The sequence below is a fragment of the Dermochelys coriacea genome, chromosome 2 (genome assembly GCF_009764565.3).
Source record: "Dermochelys coriacea isolate rDerCor1 chromosome 2, rDerCor1.pri.v4, whole genome shotgun sequence".
NCBI classification, from domain to species: Eukaryota; Metazoa; Chordata; order Testudines; family Dermochelyidae; genus Dermochelys; species Dermochelys coriacea.
In genome coordinates, this window is record NC_050069.1 from 63,070,241 (window position 1) to 63,094,184 (window position 23,944).

The 23,944-nt window shown below is 44.5% G+C and overlaps 1 protein-coding gene across 3 annotated transcripts in view; it reads right to left on the reverse strand.

Moving 5' to 3' along the window:
* TRIM55 (tripartite motif containing 55) overlaps positions 1-12,009 on the reverse strand; it is a 62,172-nt gene extending 50,163 nt beyond the window's left edge. For 2 of the 3 annotated variants that reach the window (XM_043507786.1, XM_043507785.1), the window contains exons 1-2: positions 11,380-12,009; positions 9,964-10,136 (exon numbers count right to left, since the gene is read on the reverse strand). In XM_043507786.1, the coding sequence (XP_043363721.1) occupies positions 9,964-10,136; positions 11,380-11,547 (341 nt within the window). In that variant the 5' untranslated portion in view covers positions 11,548-12,009. The remainder of the gene's footprint in view (positions 1-9,963; positions 10,137-11,379) is intronic. The other variant, XM_038390516.2, reaches the window with a different exon arrangement.
* Between the last annotated feature and the right edge of the window lie 11,935 nt (positions 12,010-23,944).

Genomic DNA, 23,944 nt, shown 5'->3' on the forward strand with positions numbered 1-23,944 from the left:
CACGGAAATTGTTTTGGGGACCCCGTACTCCCTGAACTGTGTCCTCAAGCCAGGGAGTAAGAGTTTGGGGATTTTATAACTTGCTGCGTATTAAACCCGTGGAGGGACTTACCACCTCCTTCTACTTGTGAGTCGTTTGGGTTGTACTGAACCCAGTCAACCACACTGCTAAACCACTGCAGAGACAATATCGTGGTGATAGGTCATCAAAAGCCCCAACAAAGTACGTGTACCAACGGGACACTGATCTTACATTTGCTACATCAAGTCATGTGACTGGGGAAAGTCACGGGTATTTATCAGCGTGGGCACCAGTGACCCTAAGAATAGTATTTTACCCTATTATGTTATATAATTTGTCTCCTGTTTAATATAATTACTGTGTTGAATATATTGTATGTGTTTGTGTTATTTCTTGGGAGTCTCCAACTATCTGGCAAGTAAGTGGGGTTTACCGTGTGGTTAGAATTTTCCTTCCAAACTGCCTGATGACCCTGCCAGGAAGGAGCGAGAAGGGTGGAGGCATCGCCAAATAAATTCATAGGGAAAAATAAAGAAGATACACCCTGCTGAGTGAGTGGCAGGATCCAGAAGAACTCAGACCTGTCCATCAAAACCTCTAAGCAGATTGGCATTAAAGAAGGTAACCGGGTGGAGAGGGGGCGCTACAAACATATTCCATATTCCCAAAGCTTCCACTTATAGAAAAGTCCTATAGAATTTAACAGAAGTGAAGACAATTGTTCCACAGAAATGTAATAGTTTATAGAAACTACTAGTTCCTATATTTAATAGTTTATAAAAACCTATAGAACTGAATAAAGAATGAGTTAATTTTAATTCTTTTAAACCATTGTACAGAATTCTGTGGTGGGGAAACAACTATCCATAACATTCTATTAGATGCTTTAAAAACTAATAAAAAGATTATCATTTCTATTAAATGATATAAGACTCTTCCATACAGGTTAGTACAGTGGGGATAACTACTCCTTTTCATGGATAGCTGGCATGTTTTCTCTTTTGCGCTACCTGAAAGGGAAATCAAGACAAATGAAATTAAAAAGTTGAAAATAAAATATTTTATGCTTCCATTTTTTAATTTTATGAGGTTTTGAAACAAAAGTTATAGGAGTCTGTTCGTATAGTAAGCAAAATCTATGCTCTGCAATATAACAGGATACACAGTAATAATGAGATGAAGTCACAAGATTTCTAGAAATATTCTATATTATTAGGATCAATTTTCTACCAGGCAGTTGCATAATGTGTACATTGTAAAGGATGCTTTAAATTGTGTGCAGATGATTTCAAAACACCCAACTCCCTATGCATACCGTGGGGAAGCAGCAGGAGTTTCTGCACACACGGGTGGATGGAGAGCAAACCTCGAAACGGCAAGACGACCGAAATGCCTGCACTTTCTGAAAATATTTGCAAGACTAGAAATCATCAGTTATCTGTCACTGAAATCATGACCAATAACATGTCAGACAGACAAGGAGGGTCAAAAAGGTAAAGATATCAAGTAGACCCAGTGATGACCTGAGGGACCCTTTGTCAGAAGTAGCCAATATTCAAAAGTATCATAAGGAGTTCAAAGAAACCAAACCAAGGCAGAAATCTCTGGACCAATGAAGCTCTCAAACTAGCATAGAAAACTAGAAAACAAACTGATATGCTGTTAATTTACAAGCCTCTTCCCTGAAAAAGAAGAGAAACTTTTACCAGAGCCCTTTGGGCCACATTCTGATCTCTTTTATACCAGCATAAATCCAAAATCACTCCACTGACTTCAAAGTAGATCATCTGGATTTACATTGTTGTAACAGAAGTCAGATTCTCCTGAAATGAAAATTTAAAAACTGGTCTGTAGGAAAATGTTAGCACAGTTTTAGTAGTAAAATATTAATCATAAACCTATTGAAGAAGCTGTTGGTAGCTGAACTGATCTAGCATCTAGTGTTATGAGAGACACACACTTATATACTCCAATGACTTCTATGAGAATGCCTGGGCAGATGGCTTGTAGGATCAGACCCTAAAATTGCAACTCAGAGAGATTCCACAAGTAGTATTCGCAAAAAGAAAAGGAGTACTTGTGGAACCTTAGAGACTAACAAATTTATTTGAGCATAAGCTTTTGTGAGCTACAGCTCACTGTATCCGATGAAGTGAGCTGTAGCTCACAAAAGCTTATGCTCAAATAAATTTGTTAGTCTCTAAGGTGCCACAAGTACTCCTTTTCTTTTTGCGAATACAGACTAACACGGCTGCTACTCTGAAACCTGTCACAAGTAGTATTGAAGCTCCTGATCTGACTTGGGATGCATCTTGGCTCCCACTCTCCTGGATCCCCTGAATAGAGCCTCCTTACTGTTGCTTTGCACATGGATAAGATTTGATCCTTAAAGCAGAGAGCGCTTTGCATCATTGATGTGTTGGGTTTATGGAACAAAAAAGCAAAACAAAAACTAAAAACAAAGCTAATGCATGAGAAGATGCTTTGTGTAACTAAGTGCAATAATAAATTAGCAAATATGCAGTTAGTATAATTAGGGCCAGAAGTAGACATATGTTGATTTACATGAGCTGAGGATATGGACCATTGTGTACTCATTTTATATTTTCATGTCACTGTCATTCAAAGGAAAAATTGATTGAGCCTGATAAAGAATGGTTGTTCTAATAAATGTCGCCTTATAGTATGTGTAAGCTTTCTGGGCCAGATTCTGCTCTCCATTACACCAGTGCAAATCTAAATCTACTCACTTGAATAAAGGTTTACAAGAATGGGTACTACATTACCAAAATAGAGGAGGAACTGTTTAGTCATGAGCGACTGTCTTGGGATTTATACAATGCCAAAAAGCTTCAGTTGAAATTCAGACTCCCACACTATGCAGCGGTTTACTTGGTAACAATGCCAGTCCTTTCATTTAATACTGAAAAATTAACATTAGCCTCCATAAAGGCCAGACTGTGCCTGCAAGGCAGAGGCCCATGTTGGGGGCTTTGCAGCGCCATTACACCCCGGCAAGCATTCCAGGGAGCACTGGATGAGCGTGCCACGAACACAGAATGCTCTCCTCCCTTAGGATGCTCTCTGTGCACCCAGCCCCACTGGCTAGTGTGGAGTGCAGCTGGGAGCCATGGACCCCTCTCCTTGCATCCACCTTTGGGGTCATGTCCCCCAAAGGATGCTAGGTGGGAGGTTCCCATGGTCGAGAAAGCTCAGGGATTGCAATGGTGAAGAGGGGCACTGGGAAAGGATATGAGGAAGGCTCTTGGCATTCTCCTCCTGTGCAAGGCCTGGCAAAAGCTAGCCTTTAATTTGGGAAGTAATGAGACAAAGAAGGTGTTATATTCCAGAGCGTTATAAAGAAAGTGGAGTAGTTACTATAGATCATTCAATAAAGTGGAAGATATACAAGAAAGGTAACAGGCCTAACTTGCCCCAGTTTTTTGGGAAGGTAATGCCCCTGATTTCAATGGGTCTACACCAGCATAGAATAAGGCAATTGACTCCTGGCAACATACTCATGATGGTTTTAGAAAAGTTAGGGTGAGGAAGATAAGCAGCTGAGGCATACAATGTGTCAAATAGCTTAGATAATGCTGTGATGCATTACTGTTGCCAGGATAGCCCTGATAATTAGTGTAACTCTAAGGACATAAGTGAAGGTTAAAAATACCTTCATATATTAAAAATAATCCTTGCAGAGAAATAACAGAGACAACGTACATTTATATGCATATTTTTGTTCTCTTCTTTAGTTCAGTTTATTGCATTTTATATTTTTGAGGTTAAAAAAAAATAAGAACCACCAAATCTCCTATGAACTTTTACCTACTCTTGCTGCAATGGCTGCAGAATAAAACCATGGACTCATGGGAAAAAAGAGTAACATCCATAGTATTAAAGTTAACCTCAAACAGTATAGAAAAATGCAAAAAGAAGTTAAAGACCCACATATGATCAGCTTGTTCTGTTGCCTGCTACAGCCAGTGAAGTAGCTTTGCTGATTCATATCCTCTGATTTTCCCTGCTAACTACAGGGTATTTGTATATCACTGACACATTCGGGGACAGGTTTCAGAGTAGCAGCCGTGTTAGTCTGTATTCGCAAAAAGAAAAGGAGTACTTGTGGCACCTTAGAGACTAAAATTTATTAGAGCATAAGCTTTCGTGAGCTACAGCTCACTTGATCGGATGCATTTGGTGGAAAAAACAGAGGAGAGATTTATATACACACACACAGAGAACATGAAACAATGGGTTTATCATACACACTGTAAGGAGAGTGATCACTTAAGATAAGCCATCACCAACAGCAGGGGGGGAAAGGAGGAAAACCTTTCATGGTGACAAGCAGGTAGGCTAATTCCAGCAGTTAACAAGAATATCAGAGGAACAGTGGGGGGTGGGGTGGGAGGGAGAAATACCATGGGGAAATAGTTTTACTTTGTGTAATGACTCATCCATTCCCAGTCTCTATTCAAGCCTAAATTAATTGTATCCAGTTTGCAAATTAATTCCAATTCAGCAGTCTCTCGTTGGAGTCTGTTTGTGAAGCTTTTTTGTTGAAGTATAGCCACTCTTAGGTCTGTGATCGAGTGACCAGAGAGATTGAAGTGTTCTCCAACTGGTTTTTGAATGTTATAATTCTTGACGTCTGATTTGTGTCCATTCATTCTTTTACGTAGAGACTGTCCAGTTTGGCCAATGTACATGGCAGAGGGGCATTGCTGGCACATGATGGCATATATCACATTGGTAGATGCGCAGGTGAACGAGCCTCTGATAGTGTGGCTGATGTGATTAGGCCCTATGATGGTATCCCCTGAATAGATATGTGGACAGAGTTGGCAACGGGCTTTGTTGCAAGGATAGGTTCCTGGGTTAGTGGTTCTGTTGTGTGGTGTGTGGTTGCTGGTGAGTATTAGCTTCAGATTGGGGGGCTGTCTGTAAGCAAGGACTGGTCTGTCTCCCAAGATCTGAGAGAGCGATGGCTCGTCCTTCAGGATAGGTTGTAGATCCTTGATGATGCGTTGGAGAGGTTTTAGTTGGGGGCTGAAGGTGATGGCTAGTGGCGTTCTGTTGTTTTCTTTGTTGGGCCTGTCCTGTAGTAGGTGACTTCTGGGTACTCTTCTGGCTCTGTCAATCTGTTTCTTCACTTCAGCAGGTGGGTATTGTAGTTGTAGGAATGCATGATAGAGATCTTGTAGGTGTTTGTCTCTGTCTGAGGGGTTGGAGCAAATGCGGTTATATCGTAGCGCTTGGCTGTAGACAATGGATCGAGTGGTATGATCTGGATGAAAGCTAGAGGCATGTAGGTAGGAATAGCGGTCAGTAGGTTTCCGATATAGGGTGGTGTTTATGTGACCATCGCTTATTAGCACCGTAGTGTCCAGGAAGTGGATCTCTTCGAAAGAATAGTAAATATGGCAGGCGACCAGCTTGGCTTAATGGTGAAATCCTAGCGGATCTTAAACATAAAAAAGAAGCTTACAAGAAGTGGAAGGTTGGACATATGACCAGGGAAGAGTATAAAAATATTGCTCGGGCATGTAGGAAAGATATCAGGAGGGCCAAATCGCACCTGGAGCTGCAGCTAGCAAGAGATGTCAAGAGTAACAAGAAGGGTTTCTTCAGGTATGTTGGCAACAAGAAGAAAGCCAAGGAAAGTGTGGGCCCCTTACTGAATGAGGGAGGCAAGCTAGTGACAGAGGATGTGGAAAAAGCTAATGTACTCAATGCTTTTTTTGCCTCTGTTTTCACTAACAAGGTCAGCTCCCAGACTGCTGTGCTGGGCATCACAAAATGGGGAAGAGATGGCCAGCCCTCTGTAGAGATAGAGGTGGTTAGGGACTATTTAGAAAAGCTGGACGTGCACAAGTCCATGGGGCCGGACGAATTGCATCCGAGAGTGCTGAGGGAATTGGCGGCTGTGATTGCAGAGCCCTTGGCCATTATCTTTGAAAACTCGTGGCGAACGGGGGAAGTCCCGGATGACTGGAAAAAGGCTAATGTAGTGCCCATCTTTAAAAAGGGAAGGAGGAGGATCCTGGGAACTACAGGCCGGTCAGCCTCACCTCAGTCCCTGGAAAAATCATGGAGCAGGTCCTCAAAGAATCAATCCTGAAGCACTTAGAGGAGAGGAAAGTGATCAGGAACAGTCAGCATGGATTCACCAAGGGAAGGTCATGCCTGACTAATCTAATCGCCTTTTATGATGAGATTACTGGTTCTGTGGATGAAGGGAAAGCAGTGGATGTATTGTTTCTTGACTTTAGCAAAGCTTTTGACACGGTCTCCCACAGCATTCTTGTCAGCAAGTTAAGGAAGTATGGGCTGGATGAATGCACTATAAGGTGGGTAGAAAGCTGGCTAGATTGTCGGGCTCAACGGGTAGTGATCAATGGCTCCATGTCTAGTTGGCAGCCGGTGTCAAGTGGAGTGCCCCAGGGGTCGGTCCTGGGGCCCGTTTTGTTCAATATCTTCATAAATGATCTGGAGGATGGTGTGGATTGCACTCTCAGCAAATTTGCGGATGATACTAAACTGGGAGGAGTGGTAGATACGCTGGAGGGGAGGGATAGGATACAGAAGGACCTAGACAAATTGGAAGATTGGGCCAAAAGAAATCTAATGAGGTTCAATAAGGATAAGTGCAGGGTCCTGCACTTAGGATGGAAGAATCCAATGCACCGCTACAGACTAGGGACCGAATGGCTCGGCAGCAGTTCTGCGGAAAAGGACCTAGGGGTGACAGTGGACGAGAAGCTGGATATGAGTCAGCAGTGTGCCCTTGTTGCCAAGAAGGCCAATGGCATTTTGGGATGTATAAGTAGGGGCATAGCGAGCAGATCGAGGGACGTGATCGTTCCCCTCTATTCGACACTGGTGAGGCCTCATCTGGAGTACTGTGTCCAGTTTTGGGCCCCACACTACAAGAAGGATGTGGATAAATTGGAAAGAGTACAGCGAAGGGCAACAAAAATGATTAGGGGTCTAGAGCACATGACTTATGAGGAGAGGCTGAGGGAGCTGGGATTGTTTAGTCTGCAGAAGAGAAGAATGAGGGGGGATTTGATAGCTGCTTTCAACTACCTGAAAGGGGGTTTCAAAGAGGATGGCTCTAGACTGTTCTCAATGGTAGCAGATGACAGAACGAGGAGTAATGGTCTCAAGTTGCAATGGGGGAGGTTTAGATTGGATATTAGGAAAAACTTTTTCACTAAGAGGGTGGTGAAACACTGGAATGCGTTACCTAGGGAGGTGGTAGAATCTCCTTCCTTAGAGGTTTTTAAGGTCAGGCTTGACAAAGCCCTGGCTAGGATGATTTAACTGGGACTTGGTCCTGCTTTGAGCAGGGGGTTTGGACTAGATGACCTTCTGGGGTCCCTTCCAACCCTGATATTCTATGATTCTATGATTCTATGATTCTCTTGTGTGGACTGGTCCAGGCTGAGGTTGATGGTGGGATGGAAATTGTTGAAATCATGGTGGAATTCCTCAAGAGCTTCTTTTCCATGGGTCCAGATGATGAAGATGTCATCAATGTAGCGCAAGTAGAGTAGGGGCATTAGGGGATGAGAGCTGAGGAAGCGTTGTTCTAAGTCAGCCATAAAAATGTTGGCATACTGTGGGGCCATGCGGGTACCCATCGTGGTGCCGCTGATTTGAAGGTATACATTGTCACCAAATGTGAAATAGTTATGGGTCAGGACAAAGTCAGAAAGTTCAGCCACCAGGTTAGCCGTGACCGTATCGGGGATACTGTTCCTGACGGCTTGTAGTCCATCTTTGTGTGGAATGTTGGTGTAGAGGGCTTCTACATCCATAGTGGCTAGGATGGTGTTTTTAGGAAGATCACCAATGGACTGTAGTTTCCTCAGGAAATCGGTGGTGTCTCGAAGATAGCTGGGAGTGCTGGTAACGAAGGGCCTGAGGAGGGAGTCTACATAGCCAGACAATCCTGCTGTCAGGGTGCCAATGCCTGAGATGATGGGGCGTCCAGGATTTCCAGGTTTATGGATCTTGGGTAGCAGATAGAATACCCCAGGTCGGGGACAGAGAGTCATGGGAGTACCTGAGCTCTGCTCAGTGTACCACTCTAGGGGGAAGGGATAAGACAGCTCTCAGTCAACTTCGTGCTCCCCAGCTTCTTGGTTTGGCCCCCAGCTTAGTTTAGGGCAATTCCATGGGGCCATCCTACAGCCAAGGATAGCCAGTGCTCCAGCCAGTGCTCCCTCCACCCATGCTTCAGCATGGGGTTACGATGAAGGAGAGCGTAGAGGAGCTTGCACCAATTGAAGAACACTTTTACATCAGGGGTATTTTCTAGGTGCCAGATCTAGCCAGTTTATGGCCCCTTTGCTACACCAGAGTAGTGCAAAAGGGATGGAGTTGGGCAGTGAATTGGGCATGCAGGGTTCCATTATGCCTTATAGCCATAGCCTTGTACCTGGGGAGGCATGGAGGCACCATAAGGCTGCACTGGCAGCACTGGGAGACATTGTGCCTCTGGCAGGCAGTACAACCCGTGTCACTCTTTGACAGTGCAGCCTACGTTCAGAATTAACAGTCTGTGTTGGGAGAAGAGGATACAAGACCATGACCTTGCTTCCTCCTCTGCCTTCCTGTCTCATTTTGAGTAGCTAGATTTTCTAGCCAGGAGCAGTTTTTGTGCAGAAGGGAATACAACTTCAGCTGTGGGTCTCCTTACCCTTCGTCCCCTTGTATACCACCACAAAGGCTGGGAACAGTTTGATACATAAAGTAAATTTGTGACAAAGTTTCCCTTAACTCAGTGGATATGTGCTCTGCTTTGTTGGCATTCTTTGTGGTCGATTTGTGATTTTCTACTGAAACTGTCCTACATGGTCTCATTGACAAAAAGGTTTGTAAGACGGCAATTAATGAGGGAAATCAATAACCAACCATCCTGCCTCTAAAAGACAGCATTCAGCATGAAACCAATGCTGCAAGCAACCCCTCACTTACACTGAAGTCTGCTTGAGTCAATAAGGATTACTGACTTGAGCAAGACTGTAGAACTGGATTTGCTATTTAGTTTTTCTTCTCTGTGATGTAAATGGAAGTATAATCAGTGATGTCTGAGCACCTTTCCTGCTTATCACTTGGTAAGAAAGAAAATGGTAATGTTCTATTGCTGGCTCAGTTCTGTATCCAGTAGTTGTTAGTCTTACTTTTTAGGGTTAACTCATGCTTCCCCTCCAGGATTTTGGTTTTCCTATGCACAGCTACACTGTGTTGTCATGAACTGTTATTTTTAGCATTTTCATTCTTTTCTGTACAGAAAGTGAGACCTAAATAAGACTTGATTTCATGAGTTCACATCCCAAGCTTACAGGAGTGCTTTTTAAAAATATTGATGGTTCAGTATTCTGATGCAGGATGGCTTCTGAGTATAATTCAGATATATTTTTTCTCACTCTATTTGTCCCTCAAGGCTTCCTAACAAGTGCTGGCACCTTTTAAAGACAGGATACATGGACTGAAAACAAACTGTGGAACATGAAAGTTTTGAAAAATTTGTAAGACTGAGTAAATGGGCGAGACCCTTCTTTCCTTAGTCATGTGACTAACCCAATTGACTTCAAGAACTCTGCTTGCATGACTAAGGATCACACATGTGAATAAGGACTGCAGAATCGGACTCCATGTGTGGGAAGCAAAAAATCAGCACCTATTTTAACATTGCATTCTGTCAAGTGATATACAATAATAAGTGAGGGCTGATTTCATTCCACAATAAAGACAGAGGCACGTATTATATCATTCCAGTCTCCAAGTACACCTACACCAGCTCCAAAACATAAAATAAAATAAACAGAACTAACAACTCACAAAGCAAAGGAAAGAAAAAAAAATGTCCTAAGCTGCATCATCTTGTATTGTAAATATTCTTTTAAGGATACAAATTAGTATGTTACCTGGTGGACTCCTGCTTGTATATGTCAATGATATTTTCCACTAATAGGTTCCTTTGAAGCCCATACACACCATGTCTGTCCAGAACCACTTCATGTCTGCAAGAGGGACAGCGAAATCGACCACCGGATGCCATAGTGGTGCCTCCTCTGGTTGGCAGATACGGGTTAGAGGCCTGTTCTTGCCAAGCAGTAAAATTACAGGTGAATAAGGCCATGTATAGCTTTTTTTTTTAACACTGTGGTTATTCTAATAATGACCTTAATTTTCACAACACAAGACACATATCAGGCCAACTATTTCAGATCTAACCCACAGCCCACGGAAGTCAGTGAAAACACCCTCAGGACTCCAATGATCTTTGGATCAGGCCCTTAAAGCAGGACCCTCCATTGACCTAACAATCCCCAGATGAAAGTTATGGCCCAACATCACTTCACTTAGCATCTGCCAGCTAATAATATTGCAACAACCTGTGCTAGAGATAGACATACCATTCTACAGTGCTAGAACAAACAAATTTGAAATTAAATATTTTTAAACATTTTTCAGGACTGCACAGAGATTTTGGGGGGCCCTGGCAAAATCTAAAAGTGAAGTCCCTCCCCCACCCTTCCAAAAAAATTATTATGGAGACGAAAGAGCTTAAGGAGGTGGGGTGAGATGGGACCATAGAAGGCCCAGGCTTGTGTAGGATCTGCCCTGCACGCAGCCAGGGGGCTGCTTCGAATCCCACCTCTCCCTGAGCTCTGGAGCAGTATCCCTGATCTTGTTCCTACTTTGGGCTCCAGGCCTAGTGGATTCCCTTGGCCCCAGTGCAATGAGCCCAGTGGTAGTGGTGGCATCTGGACCTGGCCAGGCTGGGCAAGTGGCTCCCCGCACTATCAATGGCAGGCACCAAACCAGAGTGGCACTGCCATCCAGGATACCAGGTCACAATGTTCTCACTCAGATTTGGTCTGGCCACCTCTCCATCATTTCAGGGGCCAGAGGCAAACTGTCCTGTTTACCAGCCCCCAACCCCAGGTGGCTCTGTCTCTGATAGATCTTGCTGGCTCTAAATACTTGAAATAAAAAAAATCAGTCTGAATAAAAATAAATGCAAAAAATGGGTCAAAATATAAAAGACAAGACAAGGGGGCAGATCCTCTGCTGGTATAAGTCGTCTCTATATATGGATACCGTACATGTAAACGCCATATGACAACTCACAGCAGCAGAGGATCTTCCCCCACAGATCTCCAGGCAGAGAGAGCCAAACAGAGATGTTTTCTGTCTAAATAGCTTCTATTTATGCCTTTTAAAAAAACTTGCAAATCCTTAAGAGCAAATAAACTGATGGTGTAAATTCTCCCCTCCCTTTTGCCTTGGGAAAATGATATTTATACCTGCAAATCTTCATACTGAAATAAACCTACCTGGAAAATATCGCTGGCACATTTTCTACACAGGTTATGCTGACAGGGGAGGATGACCACAGGTTTAGTAAACATCTCTAAACAGATGGGGCAAATAAGTTGTTTCTCCAGGTTATCCATGGTTTGCTGCTCTTTGGAAAAGGACTTGTAATTCAGAGAAGTGCTCATCTCCTAGCTGTTCCAAGGTGCATATGTCCAGAATAAAAGAGTACTGTCGATCAGTTTCCGAATTAGTTTCCTTGAAATAATTCCATGGCTTGTGTGATCAAATGTCCTTTGAATTTCTTTCACTGGAGGACATTGTTAAAACAAAGAGCTGAAGGGAGCTGGAGCCGTTTTTAGCAGCACAACGTCACAAGTTGCCATTCTAACTTGTCCATATATGCAAGTGACACAAGGACAGATTCAGACAGGTGATGGATTACAGAGATGAGAGATCAACATTCCTGTCTCAGAGCAAGGAGGAGGCGGAGGAAGGGGAGAGGAGTTGACAGTTGTCATTGACACATGGCAGCACTCACCCCCTTGGAGTAGCACAAGTGTTAACAGCACAGTGAATGCAATCGAGTTCATTCTTATCTTTGCACCACAGTGAAAATTATAGGGCCCTGAATAACCTGATGTCACTTTCTGGTGAAGCAAAAGACTATTATCAGGCATCGTAATGTACTGTTTAATTACAGTCTGTAATAAATAACAGTTTTAATAAACTGAAAAGTTACAACAACTTATATAAACTGCAATGATATTTGCAATAATTTGACTTAGAAGTATTAATAAACTCAGCACCTGAATTTCAGTAGCGCTGAGTACTCACAAAGCTAATAGAAGTAATAGAAATAAGAGCTGTGGATCAGTTCCTAAATAATTAGGCCCTAAAAGTGTAATAACTTTAAAAAACTAGCACAAAAATTCTCCTGACTTTATAATTGCTTGAACTTCCTTAGGTAACTGGAACTTAATTTAGAGTGACTATTGGGTCCATTCATTCCATAGCAATCAATGAATTCCAGTTTCTGATTAAAAGCACAAAAGATATATGAAGAGATTTCATTTTTACTAGCAGAGGATAGGTGATAATTGTGCATGTTTTCCTTATCCATAGTATAATCCAAATATATTTAAGCTTTGGACACTGCTGTATTTATATCTGTTTATTAGACACATGGATCCTTCAGAACTTGGCACTTGTTCTAGAGTTATTTTTAAAATGACAGTTTCCCAGATAATTTCTGGCATGTGATGCCTGATCTTAGGGCAAAGCCATCTGTTCATATTTGCCAATAATTTATCACACAACTGTACAAACAATACATATTCCATCTACAAATTGAAGCCCACTCCCCACACATACTGTAAGGAATTGCAATGTCTGCTTACATACTGTACATGCAATTAACATATTATCTTCAGTGTTATTTGAATATAAGAATAATTAGTGCAATACAGAATAATTGATCAGTAAAGTACCTTATAGAAGGCTTTGTTGTTTACAATAGTTAATGTTCATGAAGTGTTTTGAATAGGAAAAGTACTATATGAGTGCTAAGTGCTATTAACAAACCCAGTGTACTCTGGGAGAAGATGGACCTAAATTCAAAAGCAAGGCATCTAGTTTTCATGCAATACCAATACAGCAGTCTGGAAACTCTGCAGCATATTCTGGTGAATTAAAAAAAATGGAGGTTTTTGCTGACATACATATGAAAATGAGTAATACACTTTGTATACAAAGTAAGAGAATCACGTTAAATTAAATTTATTTTAGTCTGCTGTTGATTTTCAAGGTAAAGTCAATGGGGCCAGGATTTTACCCAAAATGTATAAATAAATCAGAGACCTTTTCTACACAAGAAAGTTGCACCAGTTTGACGAAATCAGTTTCAGATCACACCTTTAATGAAACTAGTGCAACTTTCTTGTGCAGACAAGACCTTAAAAGTTGTCAGGGGGAAGTTGTTTTGGCAGCTTGGGGACAGCTGGGAGTTTTGGCACCAGACAGAGGATGTTGGAGAGGGAAGTTTCTGGCATAGAGAAGAGATGCATCTCTTTCCCTCCCCTCTGTGGGCAGAGTCAGAGATGACTGTTAGTATCTATGGAAGTTTGAACTCCTCATTCTCTCTCCCCCAGCCCTCAACTAGCTTGTCCCTTCTGCAACCCTCCCTTCCACTCTAGGCAATCTTTAAACTTGGTAGGGAAAGGGGAGAAAAGGAGCTTTTGCTTTACTCAAATGACTAGACATGTACTTCTAGCCTATGAAGTAAAGCAGAAGATGATGATCTTCTGAGACAAAAGCTAAATAATATAAGTATCTATGTACTAAAATGTTTATACACAACTGCACAGAAACAAGCAAACCAAACTGGAAGGGCTACTAAATGATGGAGACTATGATGCAGTGGGCATAACTGAAATTTGGTGGAATGTCAGTATAGATGGGTATAATCTCTGAGCAGCCAAGACTGAGATGGAAGAAAAGGTGTTCTCTGTAGAAACATTTATGCTGCCAAAAAGCTGCAGAAGAGAGTGGGGGTGGAATTATTTTAGTAGAAACTCACTGATGAGGCAGAAGTGGCTCACAGGAGCCTCTTGTTAATAGGCCTTTGATGGTAAGGAGAATCTCAGCTATGGTGGCAAGAAGTAAGAGCTCTACTTCTGCAGTAGGAGTCCAAGGGAACCTACAGATGCCACCCTAAACACATTTTTAGGTTAAATAAATCAGTTACATTTGAAATGTAGCCCAAAAGAACCATCTAGCTAACCCTCCTTTAAATCTGCAGGCTGGCCCTGTGTGCAATGGTCTGATAATGGTGGGCAAGAGTCAGTTACATTGCAGCAGAGAGGGGATGGCAAAAAACTGTTTCACAAGCCCACCCATATATACTAAGGCAGGCTCTGCTTGTTAAAATGTTCTGCCTTCTAAGTCTGGGACTACACACTTGCAGCCTTCACATTGCATGTATGCCTGCTATTGCAGTGATTGAAGCAGATGTTGCAAGGGAATCTTCCCTTTAAGAAGCACATGAAAGATGTACCACCTCATCCCCACAACCAACCCATCCCTGTTAGCTGCTGCAGCAGCAGACTAGGCAGAGTACAGACAGGGGCCAACCTGCTGCTGCACCAAGTGACAGTCTGGCAACCCACCCTCTCCCTCTCAGTGCCAACGGAACCAGTTCCAGCCTAGATTCTGAAGAACCTCTACTGAGAGGGAGCCTGGAGCCTCACTACTTCTCCCTGACTCCCACCGGAACCCCAGTCCCTAACACCAGCTAGGGAAGACCACCAGCAGTCAGGATAAAACTGCCCTCCTCAAAAACCAAAGAAGACCCATTCCTCTAACTACCCAGCCCACCACCACAAAGGATCTACTCCCCATCCCCTATCTCGGCCCACCAATTTGTGTTTTTTAAACATCTCCAGGCTTCATTCCATACCACCTGTTGTGTATATACTATTCACCCCAATTTAATCCAGAAAACCAGTCCCTCTGCCCCTCCAAATCCTCCTCAAGACCCATTTCTGCTGTGACACCTACAAGAAATTGGTCTAGCCGTGATGGCTACGCTGAGCAGCCATCTTGGAGGGCTGATTTAAGTTAGTTTATTAAGGAAAGAGAATCATATAATTCAGAGCTATCTAGTTGTGCATATAACTAGCCAGTGTAATCACATGATCTTAATATTGTTATCCTTGTCCTACCTTGTCTTCAAGCAATGGACCATGTCTTTCCGTGTGTTTGTGCAGAGCCTAGCTTTACCAAACCTCGATCCCAACTGGGGGCTTGCACGCTAAAGCACTAAATAAATAGATTTTTTTTTTAGAGGAGAGTATTTTACCCAAGGAATGTTATGTGTGTTGTTAAACCCAAGCAGAAACTATCGAAGAAGCGCCTTGTTGCAGTAGAATAAGATATGCTTGATATGACTGAAATAGCTGTAAGAGCCTCTATATTTGTAATATGTTAAAATTTGAGGCCTGTGGAGTGAAAGCTGGGGAGGAAGTCACCCATGGAAGATTAACAGAATGCAATGAGCTTAGAGGGATTTGATGGAGTAGGGTGAGGTTGTGTGGTATGTAAGTTCGGGTTTCAATGCTATTATGGTATCATGGGTTTCAAGTTCAGAGAAATCTCTTATTTTATAGTTTCTTATCTTGAACTTACACTACACAACATTCCTCAATGTTACCTCTGTAAATTCTGCCTTATTACTATCCATGGCAGAAGCAGCTGCCTCTAAGGTTCCATCTTCACTGACAAAAATAAAGTGTGTTTTTAGCACAGGATAATTAACATCCATTAGCTATCCTGCTGCAAAAACAAACATAGTGTAAAGAAGGCAGTCCATGAGATAAATGAGCCAGGCCAACCCCAGGTAGGGGGTATAGCACTGATCTCATGTACTACCTCACAGTAAACATGATAAATGCCATGTCTCCACTTAGGATTTTACAGCGAGATAACTACCACACATTAGTCTCTCTATATAAAAAAAGAAACAGTTCTGAGTCGGTGAAGACAAAGCCTAAGTCTTTCTTTATACAATGTCCCCATCATTTATTCACCATTAAATATCTTGTTTACATTCTTTTACTCCTTAGCTAGGAGCAACATTCTCAACTGCTCTGAATAAATGCAGTGCCAATGTCCCGCAGAGAAGCCCTCAGGGGCCCAGCAAATAGAGACGGTGCCATGGAAGTGATACTCCACCACACCTATGCCCATGAACAGGGGATCAACTGGATCTAAGACTATGTCTACACGACAGCCTATATTGCAAAACTTATGTCGCTCAGGGGTGTGAATATTCCACCCCCTGAGAAACATAAGTTACATTGACATAATGTGTGCACAGAGCTGTGTTGGCAGGAGAGTTTCTCTCACCAACATAGCTTCTGCCACTCACCGAAGAGGGTTTTTTATTCTGACAGGCGAGCTCTCTCCTGTTGGCATGGAGTGTCTTCACTAAGGCCTTATCTACACTGGCAAGTTTCTGTGCAGTGAAGCAGCTTTCTGCGTTATAACTCCTGAGGTTTACACACTGCCAAGCCATGTAGTGCACAGAAAATGCGCAGTTGCAGCGCTGTAAAAAGAACACCCCGACGAGAGGCATCCAGCTTTCTGCACTGGGGCTACAGCGCTGTGGTGCCAGTGTAGACACCCTGCTTAATTACAGCCCTGCGATTGGCCTTCAGGAGGTGTCCCACAATGCCTGTTCTTACCTCTCTGGTCATCGGTTTGAACTTTACTGCCCTGTCCTCAGGTGACCAACCGTCATTCCAACCCCATAAATTCCTTGGGAATTTTGAAAGTCCCCTTCCTGTTTGCTCTGTGATACATGTAGTGATCTCCGGGCATCTTTCCAGGTGGCCACATCTGCTCCACACACCAGGTGATCTCCCACTTGGAGCAATGCCGAGCTGCTGGACATCATCAGCACTTGGGGAGAGGAGGTTGACCAGTCCCAGCTCTGCTCCAGCCGTAGGAATTATGATACCTATGGACAGATTTCACGATGCATGCCAGGAAAGGGCAATGACTGGGACACACTGCAGTGCAGGGTCAAAGTGAAGGAGCTGTGGAATACCTACCACAAGGTGCAGGAGACAAACCGATGCTTCGGTGCTGTGCCCACAAGTTGCCAGTTCTACAAAAAGCTGGTTGCGATACTCGGTGGTGACCCCAACTCCACTGCAAAATTCACTGTGGATACTGCGGTAGCTTGCGTGCCAGTCAAGAGTGGACCGAGCCAGGAGGAGGAAATCTTGGACGAGGATGTGGAGGGGGAGAGGTACAACTCGGAGGTCAGAGATGCATGCAGCCAGGAACTCTTCTCTACCCCAGAGGGGGCTAGCCAGTCACAGCAGTCAGAACTTAGCGAAGCGCAAACAGGAGAGGAGGCCCCTGATAAGTGGCTTTGATTTTGGGAATCGCTGAAGCGAGCTGTTGGGGGCAGGAGGGTTGCAGAAAGCAGGCTTGTGTCTGCATGATGCGCCTACCACCACATACCTAGTCTGAGTGGACTGAGCAGAACAGGGTGTTGATTAACTCCCTCACTTCATGGGAATCTGCCTCAGAGCTCTCCAAGAAACTCTCATGGAGATACTGGGCAATCCGCTGCCACAGGTTCTTTGGCAGAGCTGCTTTGTTTCTTGCCCCATTAAGGGTAACTTTCCCGCGTCACTCTGCTATCACTGGGGGGGAGGGAGTCCATTGCTGCACACAAGTGAGCTGCATAAGGGCCTGGCAGAAGCTGCAGTCTTTGAGAAAACCCTCCCTTGATTCCCTGCTCACCCTCTGCAGCAAGATATTTTCCATAATGAACACAGCCTGTGGAAAATGAGGGGACAGGAATGATTATGCCCTCCCCCGTACAGTGCTGGCTCTCCCCAAGAGCCACGTGCCCAGTGTACAGTATGGTCCTGGATCACTGATTTCCCCTGCCCCTGCAGCTACTCCCCATTTTAGGGGTCTTGTGGCTCATGTGTGCTTGCCTGGGGTCAACCAGTTAGTGATAAGTATGTGAATAGTGACTGTGTTTTAAATCACTGAATCAGTGGTCTCTGTGTTGCCAACAATATAGCTTCTATAAAATGTTGCATTTTGGCTTCACAGATATGACTTTGGAAGCCCAGCCTCCCTCTTTGTTATTGCTGGCTGAATGGCTGTGCAGAATTAGAAAGCGGCCATGAAAAACGAAGGAGAACTTTCTGTGTAAGGTCATGAGGCACTCCGCGGCAAAAAACAAGAATTGAAGGAGTGGCAGAACAGCAAGAAGGGGAACCAAAAAAGGAGAATGCGGCACGCCAGAACGAAGCCATGGAGCGGCTCTGAAATGTTATGGAGCGCCAAGCGGACACACTCCAGGAGCTACTAGCACTGCAAACTGAGGAGCTCTGCACCCGCCCTCCTCTGCAGCCGCTGTTGCAAAACTCTTTCCCATGTACCCCCCACACACCACCGACACACTCTTATCAACCTCCTGGCTCCAGTCTGTACCCATGGCATTCCACTCCTCCCCCGTCACAGTCCAGCACTGCAGACTCCCAGTACCCACTGCAGTCGACACCCGTCCCTCTGCAGTTTAGCCCTGCTGAAGTACAGTACCTGCTGCACTGTACTCCAAAGGACAAGGTTGAATATGATACCTGGGACATACACAAATCTTTAACTGTCCCGGGACCCCACCTCCTCCTGGGATCCTCCCTTCCCCCATCCCTGTCAGTGCTGATGTGTTTTTTTGTCTGTCTCTCTCCACCGGTTGTTTTTTAATAAAAGAATTGTGTTGGTTTGAAAGCAATCTTTATTCCATTAATTGGAGAACCATATAGAATACCCCTTCTGAATAATGTACTCAGTGGCTAGGTGGATTGGTGCCAAAATTGGAATATGTGTGCCATGTATTGCCCCTCCACAGTTAGAGAAGCCCATTTGTGCAAAGCCATCCAAAATGTCACGCATGTTGCCCAGAGTTACGGTCTTTCGGAGCAGGATGAGATTAATGGCCCTGCACACTTCCATCAACACAAGTCCAACGGTCGACTTTCCCACTCCAAACTGGTTAGTGACTGATCGGTAGCAGTCTGGAGTAGCCGGCTTCCACAGTGCAATCGCCAAGTGCTTCTCCAACAGCAGGGCAGCTCTCATTCTCATGTCCTTGTGTCGCAGGGCTGGGGCAAGCTCATCACATAGTCCCATGAATGTGGCTTTCCTCATCTGAAAGTTCTGCAGCCACTGCTCATCATCCCAGACGTGCATGACGAGGTGATCCCACCATTCAGTGCTTGTTTCCCCAGCCTAAAAGCAGCATTCCACTGTGGTCAGCACCTCCATGAATGCCACAAGCAATCTCGTGTCATAGCTACTATGCATGGCGAGATTAATGTCACACTCCTCTTGCCTTTGTAGTTTAAGGAGTAACTCCACTGCCACTTGTGATGTGTTAGTCAGAGCAAGCAGCATACTGGTCAACAGTGTGGGATCCAGTCCTGCAGACCGAAGAGGCAGAGCCTGCAGTACACAAACCATTGAAAGATGGCTCCAAATGCGGACGAAAGCACAGGGATTGCTGGGATGTGAAGTAATGCATCATGAGGCATTGGGACAGGACCCAGGATGCCCTATGACCCCCTCTGACTTCCCAGAACTCTTAGTGGCAGAAGAGGAAGAGATGCTCTGTGGGAAGCTGCCCAGAGTGCACCACTCTGAATACTACTGCAAGTGTCACAAGTGTGAACGTGCTATTGCACAGGCAGCTGACAGTGTGCACACACAAGTGATTTCCCTTCAGCCTTCTCTGAGCAGCGCTGTAACTCTGACAGTGTAGACATACCCAAACTGTACCAACACAGCTCTACCACTGCAGCACTGTGCATACAGACATGGCCTTAGTCTCCTCCACTCACAGATACAGAGGGAATGATCCAGTCCACAGAAAATATCTCTAGATATGGCTCCTTGACCACTCAACAAAATGGAATTCAGATTAACATCACAATGCAGTGTTCTTGTGATCATTCTTAATCACCATGTAATTGACGCTGATGCTAGCTTTTGTAAAACTGGGAGGTCAGGTGCCAGCTCAAACCAAGGTCAGAAAGTCTACACTGAACACACAATGATACATAGCTGGAAGCTGTGTGTCTCAATTGTAACTTAATATTGATGAAAAAGATATAAGAATTACGAGCAAGTGTACAGAGTTTACACTCTACTGAATGCTTGTGATTTACTCCATGCATTAATCTTACTTCTAATATCTGTGTTCAAATTACAATGTGATGTTTGAGTGGTTGTATTGTGAGCCTCTGTCACTGTATGAATAACCATACAGGAGCGGAACATTAATTAGTGTGAAGAGATGCTTTTGTACAGAAATTGTTACACCCATCCCAGGAGGAGACCCATCAATTCCGTCTGGACTCAGTTTCCCTCCTACAACTGGAAATGTAATATATTTTGATAGAGAGCCTGTCAACAACAGGACAAGACTCTTGTTGTTCTTATGCTCTCCTCACCCGGAAGATGAGATACAAAAATGGACTACTCTAAGCAGAAATTGAAGCTCAGAATACATAGCAGGAGGATGACAAAACCCCCAAACCAACGGAATAAAGAATAAGAAAGGAAATCCACTCAACAAGGACACGGGACAGAGCAAACTATGCTGCTCCCCTTTCTTGCCTTTCAACAAAATACGCCTTTCCAGAGACCATCAGAGAAACTCGCATATGCCCCGGCCTTCACACCTGCCCATACCTAATGTCTCCGTTCATGACAACAAGAGGAGCAAAAACTGCAAAGAAAAGAAGACGAGTTGGTTCCCTGCCCGCCTAGTCAGTGCACAGGTCGAGGACAGCAAAACTTCAGATTCTCTAAGCATAGCCCGGCAGCTCTTTGCCAGAAATTCCTATGAGATCGGAATTGTAGCAGTTCTCTGCTACAAGCCTTTTACACACGATGTGCAATCTCGGTTGCCGAAAGAAATCCCAGCTCTTCAAATGTGATGACAAAAGCCCAAAACGGAAAGAAATAGAAACGCTCCCTCGCACTTCTCCATCAATTGAGCTCTATGATGCTGAGGAAAGATGGACAAAGAGAGAGCAAACCACTGAAAGGCATACATTGCTACAACCTTGAGTAAAACAGCCCACCGTCAACAGCGCACACAAAAGGTTGAGCCTGAAGGACAGGGGAATCTTCTTTTCCCCCTACATTCCTCTCCTCCCTGCCACCAGAAACTAGGTCCCCTCCGGCACCTTTGCCCCAGGCAAGAAACACTGACGACAGCTTGGGGACATAGCTACGGCCAGCCTCTTTTATGATAAAGGCGCTCCGCTACCAGGGGGACAAATGCCCCTTCTGAAGTCTGAGATCAATAGCTAGATGTCTAAGCTGTGAGTGCGGGAGGGCAAAGAAAAAGGAACTCTGCCTACAAAGGCCTAAACTGTGGCCTAGGTACTTGGAAGCAGGTGTGGTAGATGAAAGTAATGGCAAGTGGTGCTTTAAATGCAGCAGATTTCCAGCGGCCAGTCTCGCACAAATGGAGAAGAACATGGAAATGGGAAGCTCTACAGAAATGCGGGCAACGAAGACCAACTCCTTTGAGCCGGAATTGAACCAGCAACCTAAGGGTTCTCCGAAGAATTAAGCCTACAGTCCTTCACTCTACCAACTGAGCTAGCAAAGGAAGTGAGGCACAAATGGCCCCGAGTGACTCAAGGGGTCAAGCAGAAGTGCCACTGGGCACTAACTGCTTGCCCGTGCCCAACCCTTGAAAGGAATAAGCAACACACACCTATCCCTTCATCCTCACGCCTGCCCCGGGTGCTGGGTAGCTGCCTCATCCACCCTCAATTCACCCAACAGGAAGTCCACACACATATACCGCTCAAAGGCACCCTAACAGGCACAGCAGGAAGGCAACGCCGTGAGGGAAGAACGGAACGCCAGGGGGCGCAACACTAGCCCTGCCTGCTAGCTGGGACGCCGCGTCCTCCTGCTGAGCCACAAGGGATCCGGGATTGTCTCAAGCACGCGCAGCACTCCGCTGGCATCCCAGCCCTGATTCCCACCCGGAATAGGAACGGTGGTGCAATGAAAAAAGGGTCTGAGGCTGAAGCCTCCTGCCTGGCTCGAAAGGGGCCTTTTAAACCACCACATTTTCTCAGATCATTTCCCTTCCCCTTCCTCAATGATTGACCAATTCCCTCTCGTACCCTTTCACACCTGACTCTGCTTCCCATGCCTACCTCAGAAAAACAAATACAAAGAGGCTCACAAAAGAAAAGAACTCAGACACACACTCTCCTGAAAGAGAAGCTACCCCCTTTGCTCCCTGAGGACAAAAGGCTTACTGCAAAGCCAAGAGCAGACCGGAACGCTCCTTTCCGCACAGACATAAATGGTGTATGTGGGGGCAAGCGGGTTGGGGTGGGAAAGAAAATGAAAAAAGATGGGATGGGAGCAAAGAGGAGGGGCTTGGAGAATGCAGACATTGACCCTTCTACCTCTTACATGCTAAGCGAGTGCTCTACCATTTGAGCCAATTCGCCATGGCTTTTCTCTTTTCTTTTTCTGGGCATTCCTGTTTAACCTCTCTACTGAGTGGAACAGTGCTTTTCCCCAGATCCTGTTTCATATGGGGTTTGAAAGAAGAGGGAAATACACCTATAAATAATTTTGAAATTCTCTTGGATGTGGCACGGTCTGACCCCCATAGTTGGGGAACAGTCCCAGTTCCTCGAACACACAGCGGTCCAGTGAGCAGGGCTTCACCATACCCAGAGGTACAGTGAGTCCTGATCACTTGTATTGGTTAAGAAGTGGGGCTCAGATACTGCCCAGAAAGGCATGTCCTCCCAGAACCTGGCTAATATGTGGGAGGGCTCAGACTGCTTTATATGGACATCGGCACCCTATTACCTAAAAAGAAAAGGAGTACTTGTGGCACCTTAGAGACTAACAAATTTATTTGAGCATAAGCTTTTGTAAGCTACAGCTCACTTCATTGGATACATTCAGTGGAAAATACAGTGAGGAGATTTATATACACACACAGAGAACATGAAACAATGGGTTTTATCATACACACTGTAAGGAGAGTGATCACTTAAGATGAGCTATTACCAGCAGGAAGGGGGAAGGGGAGAAAGGAGGAAAACCTTTTGTGGTGATAATCAAAGTGGGCCATTTCCAGCAGTTAACAAGAACGTCTGAGGAACAGTGGGGGGGGGGTGAGGTGGAGGGGAGAAATAACATGGGGAAATAGTTTTACTTTGTGTAATGATCCATCCATTCCCAGTCTCTATTCAAACCTAAGTTAATTGTATCCAGTTTGCAAATTAATTCCAATTCAGCAGTCTCTCATTGGAGTCTGTTTTTGAAGTTTTTTTGTTGAAGGATAGCCACTCTCAGGTCTGTAATCAGAGAGATTGAAGTGTTCTCCGACTGGTTTTTGAATGTTATAATTCTTGACATCTGATTTGTGTCCATTTATTCTTTTACGTAGAGACTGTCCAGTTTGACCAATGTACATGGCAGAGGGGCATTGCTGGCACATGATGGCATATATCACATTAGTAGATATGCAGGTGAACGAGCCTCTGATAGTGTGGCTGATGTGATTAGGTCCTATGATGGTGTCCCCTGAATAGATATGTGGACAGAGTTGGCAACGGGCTTTGTTGCAAGGATAGGTTCCTGAGTTAGTGGTTCTGTTGTGTGGTGTGTGGTTGCTGGTGAGTATTTGCTTCAGGTTGGGGGCTGTCTGTAAGCAAGGACTGGCCTGTCTCCCAAGATCTGTGAGAGTGATGGGTCGTCCTTCAGGATAGGTTGTAGATCCTTGATGATGCGTTGGAGAGGTTCTAGTTGGGGGCTGAAGGTGATGGCTAGTGGCGTTCTGTTATTTTCTTTGTTGGGCCTGTCCTGTAGTAGGTGACTTCTGAGTACTCTTCTGGCTCTGTCAATCTGTTTCTTCACTTCAGCAGATGGGTACTGTAGTTGTAAGAATGCATGATAGAGATCTTGTAGGTGATTGTCTCTGTCTGAGGGGTTGGAGCAAAT